Here is a 12,513-nt window from a genome sequence, read left to right as displayed (position 1 = left end):
TGAAGTAGTGTTGACTTTCGAGGGGTTTCGACTCCCGTGCAAGCACATGAAAAATCCTCGCTCAGATTAATTCTTCTGTATAACATTAGAATAAATTTGAGGGCCTTTTTTTTCTTTTAAAAGTTTTGATACCAACACTATGTCATTTTTCTATCTAGCTTATTTTATCCAAAGTCTTATTATTATTATTATTATTTTAAAAAAAAAGAAAACAAAGTTTCACATTTTTATAAAATTTGACATATTTCCTTTTTATTTATTTATTTATTTTTAAGATGGGGTTTAATCATAGTATATTAAAAAAAAACAAATTTTTTATTTTGTTTTTTTTTCTTTCTTTAAATTTGGTCTTTGATTTCAACCACAAGGAAAACCTTATTTTATTATTTTTTTTTTTACATCTTTTACATTTTTTTAATTTTCTGTTATTAATTATTATTTATTTATTATTATTATTTATTCATTATTATTATTATTATCCTACATTTTTTTACATTTTTTTAATTTTTTTTTAATTTTTTTAATTTTTTTAATTTTTTTAATTTTTTTTAATTTTTTTAATTTTTAATTTTTTTAATTTTTTTAATTTTTTTAATTTTTTAATTTTTTTTAATTTTTTTAATTTTTTAATTTTTTTAATTTTTTTAATTTTTTTAATTTTTTTTTAATTTTTTTAATTTTTTTAATTTTTTTAATTTTTTAATTTTTTTTAATTTTTTTAATTTTTTTTAATTTTTTTAATTTTTTTAATTTTTTTTAATTTTTTAATTTTTTTAATTTTTTTAATTTATTTATTTTTATTTATTTTTGCTTTTTTTTTACTTTTTTTTCTCTTTTTTTTCTCTTTCTCATGTTTTGTTACTTTGTTATTATTGTGCAAAGTGATTTGACTATATCTTTTTGTTATAATTGTGCAAAAAATAAACAGTTGTTTAAGTACCAGAATGTCCAATATGTCAATGCATTCATCTTATGAATCCAAATTTGATGAGCCAAGTGATGTTCTTAAATGGGCTGAAGAGACACAACAAAAATTTGGGGATAGCATAAATGATTCTTCTCAAATATCAGTACTATCCAAGTGTCAGCTCTCTTTTACACAAAATGATTTAGCAAAACTAAAAATGATTTGGGAGGCATTGACACCTCAACGGAGATTCATTTTTTCGAAGAAATATGGACATATAGCAGAGTTGATGTACATACCGGTGAATCATTTTGCTTTAAGAGCCATAATTAATTTTTGGGATCCAGCATATAATTGTTTCACACTTGGGTCATGTGATTTACTGCCAACCATAGAAGAATATCAAGCTATGCTTAGCATGCCTGGAAAGGAAAGGGAAATTGTTTATTTCTTTAACCCTAAGCAAACAACAAAAAGGACTTTGTCAAAATTTTTAGAAACCGTCCATGCCACTGAAATTCAGAAACATATAAAAGTTAAGGGTGGAGAAGAGAATGTGCCATTTGACTATCTATTAATGATGACACAGACGTACATTGATGAAGACAAAGGTCTTGCTCTCTTGGCATTATGCATTTATGGAGCGGTGATTTTTCCTAAAGCAGAAGGTTATGTCGATGGGAAAGTGATCAGATTATTCTTTGAAATAGAACGAGGAGTCGATCCTATTATACCTATATTGGCTGAAACTTTTCGATCCCTTAACTTCTGTAGAAATAAAGGTGCAGGAAAATTGAATTGTTGTGTTCCTTTATTATATATTTGGATACACAGCCATATCAAATTTCCGGCAGAGTTTAGGTGTCCAAAGTTAGAATTCAGTAGCCCATGGAATTTAATGCGAAACACAATTAGTGAGTTTGGTATGGCAGTTTGGAACCCAACATATCCAAAGAAGGAGACTTGGGTGTCTTTCTTTTCAACGTTGAGTTCTGAAGATGTCATATGGAAAGCCCAATGGATGCCTTTGAAAGCAGTAATTTACAGATGTGGAGATTTTCATAGTGTGCCATTGTTGGGACCGTGGGGAGGTGTTAACTATACACCATTGTTAGTTTTGCGTCAAGTTTGGCTCAAACAGTTTATACCACCAACTCATAATTTACAAGACTCTGATTTTGCATACGATCATGAAGATTGTCAAAGGAAAAAACATCGAGCAGTATGTGCATGGAAGTCTGTGAGGAAGATAAAAGACAAAGGACACTATGAAGGGGTTACTAGTGGATATGAGGCGTGGCAGACAAATAGAAGGAAGAATGTAATATATACCTTAAGGGAGGTAGTTGAAAGGGTAGAGGAGCCAAGCTCTGAACAACCAGACCAGTGGGTTGAGAAGATCACTAAATTAGAGGAGAAAAATCGACTGTTAGAGCAAGAGAATGAGAAACTTCAAAAAGAGACGAGCCAATGGATAGATCATGCGACTTTTTTGCAGAGAGAGCTTGAAAAGACCAAGAGTTTCTTAAAAAACCAAGATAAATTAGAAAAGAATCTTGAGGTGTTAGATGAAGAGATGAGGCGAATGAATAAGTCGAATAGAAGTTTGAAAAATGAAAAGACAATATTACAGGCAACAGTAGAATCACAAGATGAATATATTAAAGACTTAGAAAACATGAAGGAATATTATCTCGAGCTTGTCAATGATTTGAAATCGTCAATTGGTAAACGGGAAGCACAAATAGTAGATTTGGAAGTACACAATTGTTCTCTACGCCAAACTGTCGATAGCCTACATGTGAAGATGGTCGAGCACTCTGAAGATTATAAGATACTGAAAAATTATGCTGATTCCTTACACCATCAGCTTACTGCATTTCAAAATTCAAGTGAGAGAATAGTGCAAGAATACAAATTATTGAAGACAGATTACATGCAAATGAAGGTTGATTATGACTTGCAAAGGAGAGATTTTCAAACGTTAGTTGAACGTGTAGATCAAACAATTGGATTTCTCAGAATAGTGTCTAGAAGAGCAAATGGTTTTGCGGAATGGGCAGCTGATTTAAGGATTAATTTTTTCTCAATACGACCACATTCAGATGATCTTAATAGATTCTTAAAGATGATATGCAGAGAACTTGGACATTTTGGTCGTTTTTATTAAGCTGTTTATTTTGCTATTATGAACAAAGTTGTTATTGCATTTCATTATTATTGTTATTATCATTTTTTTTTTTGCCAAGTTTATATTTTGTGTTGATTTATTGTATTTGAATTTATTATTTATTTATTTAATTATTTTTTTTTCTTTCCTTTTACTCTTTGGTCTTCAAAGTTCTCATAATAATCAAAGAAAAACATAGCTCGTCCTACTCCAATTCTCCATACTTACAATACACGGTATAGAAGTCGAATCATGGAAGAACAAGATAAAGACATGGATAAAATGAGACAAGATATTAATAATCTTGGGGAACAAGTTTCAAAAATACTGGAATTGCTTTCAGCAGGAAAAGGAAAAGTCGTCGTAGAAACAGCACAATCAAGTAATCCGGTTCAAGACACCGATGATCCCATTTATCCCCCAGGATTTACGCCACGCCACATGAACGCTACACAGTCTCAAACCGCTCAACATTATGTTGCTATGAATCCACTTTTTGATGTTCCACCTCCTGTCCCAGATATAGAACAATTGGAAACTCAGGCTAAAATTCAAGACATGGGGCAAAATGAAAACACTCCGGCTAAGCAAAAACTAGATGTTTTGGAAGAAAGATTGCGAGCAATTGAAGGGACTGATGTTTATGGAAATATAGATGCAACACAGTTGTGTTTAGTACCGGGTTTGATCATTCCAACAAAGTTTAAAGTTCCCGAATTTGACAAATATGATGGATCATCGTGTCCAAGGAGTCATCTTATAATGTATTGTAGAAAGATGGCAGCGCATATTGGTAATGACAAATTGTTGATCCATTGCTTTCAGGACAGTTTGACTGGTCCAGCTACTCGATGGTATATTCAATTAGATAATGCACACATTCATGTTTGGAAGGATTTAGCTGATGCATTTCTAAAGCAATACAAACATAATATTGATATGGCTCCAGATCGTTTAGACTTACAACGGATGGAGAAGAAAAGTTCAGAAAGCTTTAAAGAATATGCTCAACGATGGAGAGATATAGCCGCAGAGGTTCAACCACCATTAACAGACAAAGAAATGACATTTATGTTTATGAATACTTTGCGGGCGCCGTTCTATGATCGAATGATTGGTAATGCTACAACCAATTTTTCTGACATTATTGTTATTGGTGAAAGAATTGAATATGGGATAAAACATGGGAGGTTAATAGAGACTTCAGCTGAGTATGGTGGATTAAAGAAAGGAGCAACACCTAAGAAGAAAGAAGGTGAGGTTCATGCAATTGGTTTTCCTAATTTAGGGAACCACAAATCAACTTTTGGCCAAAGAAAACATGACCAAAGTTTTCCTTCATATATAAGCAATGTTACTCATATCCCTTATAACAACTATGTACCAACCCACTCTCCCTCTGGAGCCCCAAAACTTGTAAATTCAAACTTTTCTCGACCGTTTGTACAAGGTCAGGGTAGCAAGACCAACTCAGAAACATTTCGATTTGACCCAATTCCTATGACATATACAGAGCTTTTACCTCAGCTAGTTCATAATCGACAGTTAGCTCCTATCCCAATAAATCCTATACAACCTCCTTATCCAAAATGGTATGATCCAAATGCTCGATGTGATTATCATGCCGGAGGAGTGGGACACTCAACTGAAAATTGTTTAGCTTTGAAAAGGAAGGTGCAATCTTTAATTAATGCTGGATGGTTGAGCTTCAAAAAAGCTGGTGAGAAGCCGGATGTCAACAACAATCCACTTCCTAATCATGAAAATTCAAAAGTGAATGCGATAGATTGTTTTGTTGGAAAGTGTAAAAATGAAGTTCATGAGATAAGGATGCCTATGGAAACACTTTTTGAAGGTCTTTTTGAAGCAGGATATGTTAGTTTGGAGTATTTAGACCCCAATATAAGATACGAAGGATACGATGAAGGCAAACGTTGTATATTCCATCAAGGAGTTGCAGGCCATCCTATCCAACGATGTTGTACATTTAGATCTAAAGTACAACAATTTATGGATTCGAAGATACTCACAGTATACGAAGGACAAGGAAAAGATGAGATGAAAGACAATAAAATATGTACATTAATGGGTGAAGTTGCAAAAAAGGAAAATCCCTTTTTACCAAGGCCTTTGACAGTCTTTTATCAAGAAAATCGTAATAAATCAAGTTCTTGCAATCCTAAACAACTCATTGTCGAAGTACCGAGTCCTTTCAAATTTAAGGATTTGAAAGCGGTGCCATGGCGGTATGATTGCCAAGTCATTACAGGTCCTTCAGTTGATAATATTACAGGAATCAGCGGGATAACTCGAAGTGGAAGATGTTATAAACCAGATAATTTAACAGCTCCTTCAAGTAGTTTAACATTGGGGCAAGGGAGGAAAAGTGAGAAAAGAAATGTGAATGAACATGACAAAGAGCAGGATGTAGAGATGTCTGTCACAGCAAAAGATATAGAATGCAAAAAACCTGTTACAGATGAGGCAGCAAACGAATTCTTGAAAATAGTAAAACAAAGTGAGTATAAGATCATAGAGCAAATGCATAATACTCCAGCTCGAATTTCTTTATTATCTTTGTTTTTAAATTCAGAGCCTCATCGCAAAGTGCTATTAGATATTTTGAATAAGGCACATGTTGGACATGACATTTCAGTGGAAAAGTTCAGCGGAATTATTGGAAGCATTACGTCTTCAAATTCTATAGTCTTCACGGATGATGAAATTCCCCCTGAAGGTTTAGGCCATATAAAAGCACTGCATATTCAAGTGAAGTACAAGGATTATGTTATAGCAAGAGTTTTAGTGGATAACGGTTCAGCTCTTAATATAATGCCTAAATCTACACTATTAAAGCTCCCAGTGGACATGTCATACATCAAATCAAGTACTATGGTAGTGAGAGCTTTTGATGGATCACGAAGAGAAGTAATTGGTGATATTGAATTACCAATCAAAATTGGCCCATGTACTTTCAATATAGTCTTTCAAGTAATGGAGATAACACCTACTTACAGCTTTTTGTTAGGTCGTCCTTGGATTCACTCTGCAGGAGTGGTGCCATCTACATTGCATCAAAAATTGAAATTTATTGTTGGGAGTAAGATGATTTGTTTAATGGGAGAGGAAGATTTTCTGATAACAAAACCGATATCAACCCCATATGTGGAGGCAACAGAAGAAGCTTTAGAGTGTTCTTTTCGCTCTTTTGAAATTGCTCATGCAACTATGATGGAAGCAACTGCAGGTGAAGTAATAAAGTCACACATGCCTAAAGTTACGACAAAAAGGATGATGAGAAGTGGAGGATATGGTTTGAATCAAAGCTTGGAAACACTTCTAAATACACCAAGCAATGAAGGGAGATTTGGTTTGGGTTATATGCCAAACGTATATGATAAAATTAGGCTTCAAAAAGAAAAGAAGAAAAGGTGTTTGGAAAAGCAAGGGATGATGGTGTTTGATCCAAGTCTAAAATTTATACCAGCATTATATGATACTTTCAAGAGTGCTGGTATAAGTTACTCATCACGTGACTCTGATTCAAAACATTGTTTGTTAACAAAGATGGAGAGTTTATCAATTGCAGCAGTGGCACAAGAAGCATCATTTGAAGATGAAACAGTTTATGCATGTCCACCTAATTTTGAGCTTAACAATTGGGATGTTGTAGACCTACCTACATTTTCTGGAGATTTTCAAGAGTAATGATTAAACTTTTATTTGTTTTAATTTTCTAGTTGGTTCTACTTAAGGCCACAGTATTTTGTTTGCTTTACAAAATGGAATGTACTTTTTTTTTTCCTCTTTCTTGTTATTTAATGAAATTTTCGCATTTTCCTTTCATTCTTTCTAATTTCTTCTTCTCTCTGCTTTCTTTCTTGCATCTTGCAAATTAAACACAAAAGTCCAAACTTTTTCATAGACAACATTCATAAGAACGAAGATGTTAGTAATTCCAGTTCTACCCTTGATACCTTAATATACACTATGGAATCTGACAAAGAGAGTGACGATGAAAATGCTGGGAGAATATCCTCAGAACTGTTAAGATTAGTAGAAGAAGAAGATAAGGTCTTAGGTCCTCACCAAGAGCTAGTTGAAGTAATCAATTTGGGTTCTCAGGAGGAATCAAAAGAGGTAAAAATTGGCACATCAATGACCAGTGAAACTCGAAAAAAAATAATCAATTTGTTACGTGAGTACTCAGATATTTTTGCTTGGAGTTATCAGGATATGCCGGGGTTAAATACGGATATTGTAGTACATCGTGTTCCTTTGAAGCCAGAATGCAATCCAGTAAGACAAAAGCTACGTAAAATGAAGCCTGATATATTGATTAAAATGAAAGAGGAAGTACAAAAACAAATTGAAGCAGGATTCCTCATAGTCTCCAAATATCCTGAATGGGTGGCAAATATTGTTCCAGTACCTAAAAAAGACGGAAAAGTGAGAATGTGTGTGGACTATAGAGATTTAAATCGAGCTAGTCCAAAAGATAACTTCCCTTTACCTCACATCGACATGTTGGTGGATAACACTGCAGGATATTCAACTTTCTCCTTCATGGATGGTTTCTCAGGATATAATCAAATCAAAATGGCTGAAGAAGATAGAGAAAAAACAACATTCATTACCCTTTGGGGAACATTTTGCTACAAAGTAATGCCTTTTGGTTTGAAAAATGCCGGGGCAACATATCAGCGAGCAATGGTTACACTTTTTCATGATATGATGCATAAGGAAATAGAGGTGTATGTTGATGATATGATTGCAAAATCCAAGGCAAATGAAGATCATACAACTATACTTCAAAAATTATTCGATCGGTTGAGAAAGTATCAATTGAAATTAAATCCATCCAAATGTACATTTGGGGCAACCTCGGGAAAACTGTTGGGATTCATTGTCAGTGAAGAAGGGATCAAAGTAGACCCAGATAAAGTGAAGGCTATCATGGACATGCCATCCCCTGAAACGGAAAAAGAAGTTCGAGCCTTTCTTGGAAGACTGAATTACATATCCAGATTTATCTCACATTTGACCCCAACTTGCGAACCAATCTTCAAGCTTTTACGTAAAAATAATCCAGGAAAATGGAATGAGGATTGTGAAGAAGCTTTCAACAAAATTAAGCAATATCTACAAAGCCCACCTGTATTGATACCTCCAGCTCCAGGACGGCCGTTAATCCTATACTTGACGGTTTTAGAAGGTTCTATGGGTGGTGTTCTAGGACAACATGACTTATCAGGAAAGAAAGAGCATGCTATTTATTATTTAAGCAAAAAATTCACCGATTATGAGTCGAAATACTCAATGTTAGAGCGAACTTGTTGTGCTTTGGTATGGACCGCTCACCGTTTGAGGCAATATATGTTATATCATACGACATGGCTTATTTCAAAAATGGATCCAATAAAATACATTTTTGAGAAACCGTCATTATCTGGTAGAATTGCAAAGTGGCAAGTTTTGTTGTCAGAGTATGATATTGTTTATGTTACTAAAAAAGCAATAAAGGGAAGTGCGCTTGCTGATCATTTAGCTGCCCAACCAGTAGCAGATTACGAGCCAATGAGCGTTGATTTTCCTGATGAAAAACATATTTTTAGTTGAAAATGATGCTACGGATCATGAGACTTGGATTATGCTTTTTGATGGTGCCTCAAATGAGTTGGGACATGGGATTGGAGTTGTACTAATTTCCCCAAAAGGAAAGGTATTTCCCCTAACAGCTAAGTTATGTTTTGAATGCACTCACAATATCGCTGAATATGAAGCTTGTATTATGGGACTTCAAGCAGCAATCGACATGAGTGTTAAAAAGTTGAAAGTTTTGGGTGACTCAATGCTAGTAATACATCAAGTCAAGGAAGAATGGGAAACAAGAGATGCTAAATTGGTGCCTTATAGCCAATACATTGCAAAATTATCTCAAAATTTTGAGAAAATTTCATTTGACCATGTTCATAGGGAAGACAATCGAATGGCAGATGCATTAGCCACCCTGGCAGTCATGTTTAATCTTAATCTTGAGTATGAGCTTTATCCAATCCAAATTACGAAAAGAGATGCGCCGGCATATTGCATGAATATTGAAAATGACAACAAGCCATGGTATTTTGATATCAAGCAATACATAAAGTGTAGAGAATATCCATATGGAGCTTCAAAGAATGACAAGCGCACAATAAGAAGGTTGGCCATGAACTTTTTCTTAAGTGGTGAAGTTCTTTATAAAAGAAACCATGATATGGTACTCCTTCGGTGTGTTGATGTGGAAGAAGCAAAACAAATTATGATAGAAATTCATGAAGGAATATGTGGAACACATGCTAACGGACATACTATGGCCAGACAAATACTTAGATCTGGTTATTATTGGACAACGATGGAATCAGACTGCATAAAATATGCAAGAGAATGTAAAAAGTGTCAAATTTATATGGATAGGATTCATGCAGCAGCATCTCCATTGCATGTCTTGTCAGCACCATGGCCATTTTCTTTGTGGGGAATTGATGTTATTGGACCCATTGATCCTAAAGCCTCAAATGGTCATCGTTTTATTCTTGTAGCCATTGATTACTTCACTAAATGGATAGAGGCGGCATCTTACTGCAATGTTACAAGAGGAGTGGTACTCAAGTTTATCAAAAAAGAGTTGATCTGTCGTTATGGTCTACCAGAGGGTATTATTACAGATAATGCCAAGAACCTTAATAACAAAATGATGGACGAACTTTGTGAGAAATTCAAGATCAATCACAGAAATTCGACTCCATATCGCCCCAAGATGAATGGGGCAGTTGAGGCAGCCAACAAAAATATTAAAAGAATCATTGAGAAGATGACAACAACATACAAAGATTGGCATGAAATACTACCGTTTGCATTGCATGGATATCGCACATCAGTTCGTACTTCAACAGGGGCAACACCATTTTCTTTGGTTTATGGTATGGAAGCTGTCCTACCTTTAGAAGTTGAGATACCTTCATTGAGAGTTCTCATGGAAGCTAAGTTAGATGAAGCTGAATGGATAAGAGGTCGTTATGAGCAGTTGAATTTCATTGAAGAAAAACGTTTGACAGCATTAAGTCATGGACAACTTTACCAAAAAAGACTAATGCGAGCATACAATAAAAAGGTACACCCTCGAAGTTTTCGAGAAGGAGATTTAGTGTTAAAAAGGATACTTCCATTTCTAAAGGACCATCGAGGAAAATGGACTCCTAATTATGAAGGTCCGTTCGTGGTAAAAAAGGCATTTTCAGGAGGAGCTTTACTTTTAACCAATATGGATGGTGTTGAGTTAAAAAATCCGGTGAATTCAGATTATGTTCGAAGATACTATGCGTGAGCCCTTTTCATAGAAAACTTCGTAGTGTTGAAAGAAGTCGGGGGTATTTCTAGGAAACTTACATTTAGTTCCTAGAATGTTATTTCCATTTGTATAAACTTCCCCTTATCTCCTCTCTTTGTACTCCTATTCCAAGAATCGTTGTTATCTTTTCATTTCTTATCATATATATCAAACACTTCTTTATTTGTCAATCCTTTCTTTCATCCTTTTTAAATGCCATCAAAGTAGAGTAAACATCCATTATTCATTAGCCCATTTGTTCTATCTATTTGTTAATTAATAAAGATTCAGTACGACTTATTGTATTTGCAAACCAAGTAAAAGCCATGATTTTCTCTTGTTAAGACTTAAGAAAAATGTAGGCGTTTACAAGTCCAGACACATTTCTCTATGATTGTGAGTTGTTGTAATTGGAAGTCTACATCCTAAAGGATTCATGTTTTGTGAAGTCCAAAACTAAAACAATATTATGTTTTTACAACATAGTACAATCTATCGCAGTTGGATTCATTTGTTTTGATACGAAGAGAGGCGAGTTTGACAGCTTAAAAAATTCTCGTGATATATGTCTTATTCTATCCTATGACGACAATGCTCATAAATTGTTAATGGTATTGGTAAAATGGAGTAGTGAGCTATTTATTCCTTTGAAAAGCACAATATATTTAAATTAAATTTCAAATAGTTTTAAAAGAAGGATGAGTCCACTTTATCAAACCTAGTCCTAGAGCTAAGGTTGATGTTGTTTTTTTTTTAAAAAAAATTTTGGTTAAATCGAGCCCAGATATGAAGCTGAGGCCGAAGCCTGTCTATCAGGTCCTTTCTCATTTATCAAACCTAGTCCTAGAGCTAAGGTTGATGTTTTTTTTTTAAAAAAAAAATTGGTTAAATCGAGCCCAGATATGAAGCTGAGGCCGAAGCCTGTCTATCAGGTCCTTTCTCATTTATCAAACCTAGTCCTAGAGCTAAGGTTGATGTTTTTTTTTTTATATAAAAAAATTTGGTTAAATCGAGCCCAGATATGAAGCTGAGGCCGAAGCCTGTCTATCAGGTCCTTCCACTTTATCAAACCTAGTCCTAGAGCTAAGGTTGATTTTTTTTTTTTTTTTTTTTCTTTTTTTCTTTTTTCTCTCTCTAAAATAAAAAAGATCGGCCAAATACTTTATCTATTTCCTTTGTTCACCTTTAAATATTTACAGGATGGACAAAGGGGGGCAAACTGTAGATACCGTATTTTGTCCTATATTTATTTATTATAAAAGAAAAAAGAAAAAGAAAAAGAAATTAAATTTGAATTTGAATTTGAATTTGAATTTGAATTTGAATTTGAATTTGAATCTTAAATTTATATTTAAAAAAAACAATAATAATAATAATAAATACATTTAAAAATAAATAATAAAAATAAAACTAAAAGGTTTGATTTCCTTCCTATTTTTTCTCAACCATCCCTTTTTCTTCGTCATCACTCTCCCACTTTCTCCCACTCTATCACTTTCTCCCACTCTCCCACTTTCTTCCTATTTCTCTGTAATCTGCACTCCATCTCGTGATCTAAAAAAAAGCAATGGAGCTTGCCCTATAAAAAGGAAAGAGGAAAAAGAAAGCGGCGGGATCTTTTTTTTTTGATTATTGGAGGATTTAGAAAGAGGGGAAGAGTGAAAGAAGATCAAAAGGAATAACCTTTGGCATTGAAGGGAAGAGTGAAAGAAGATCAAAAAGGAATAACCTTTGGCATTGAAGGGCAGACCTGCTGGTAAGTTTTTTTTTTCTTTTTCCTCTTTTTATTCTTATTCTTGTTTAATGATTTTTTTTTTTTTTTTTCTTCTTCTTGTTTGATATACTGGCTTTTAATTATGAACTATCGTGTTCATCATTTTAACCATCATTTAACATGTTAATTTTATTATTTGTATCTTTCTTAATACTGAGCATTCTACCTTCCATATTAAATTTTTTATTTTTTATTTTTAATATTTGAACATTCTGTTCTGTGTTAATTTCTTTTCAATTGTTGTGTATCCATTATGTATATCCATTCTGTGTTAATTTTTAAATATTGAACAT

General features: G+C 33.6%; 1 protein-coding gene across 1 annotated transcript; it reads left to right on the top strand.

Moving 5' to 3' along the window:
• Nucleotides 1-3,329: 3,329 nt before the first annotated feature.
• LOC116402780 lies at nucleotides 3,330-10,443 on the top strand. Its single transcript, XM_031882997.1, is given in 3 exon segments — nucleotides 3,330-6,746; nucleotides 6,951-8,686; nucleotides 8,688-10,443. Coding segments are annotated over 3 exon segments (6,909 nt in total).
• Nucleotides 10,444-12,513: the final 2,070 nt, after the last annotated feature.

The sequence above is a fragment of the Cucumis sativus genome, chromosome 3 (genome assembly GCF_000004075.3).
Source record: "Cucumis sativus cultivar 9930 chromosome 3, Cucumber_9930_V3, whole genome shotgun sequence".
NCBI lineage: Eukaryota > Viridiplantae > Streptophyta > Magnoliopsida > Cucurbitales > Cucurbitaceae > Cucumis > Cucumis sativus.
This window is presented reverse-complemented; position numbering and strand designations above follow the sequence as displayed.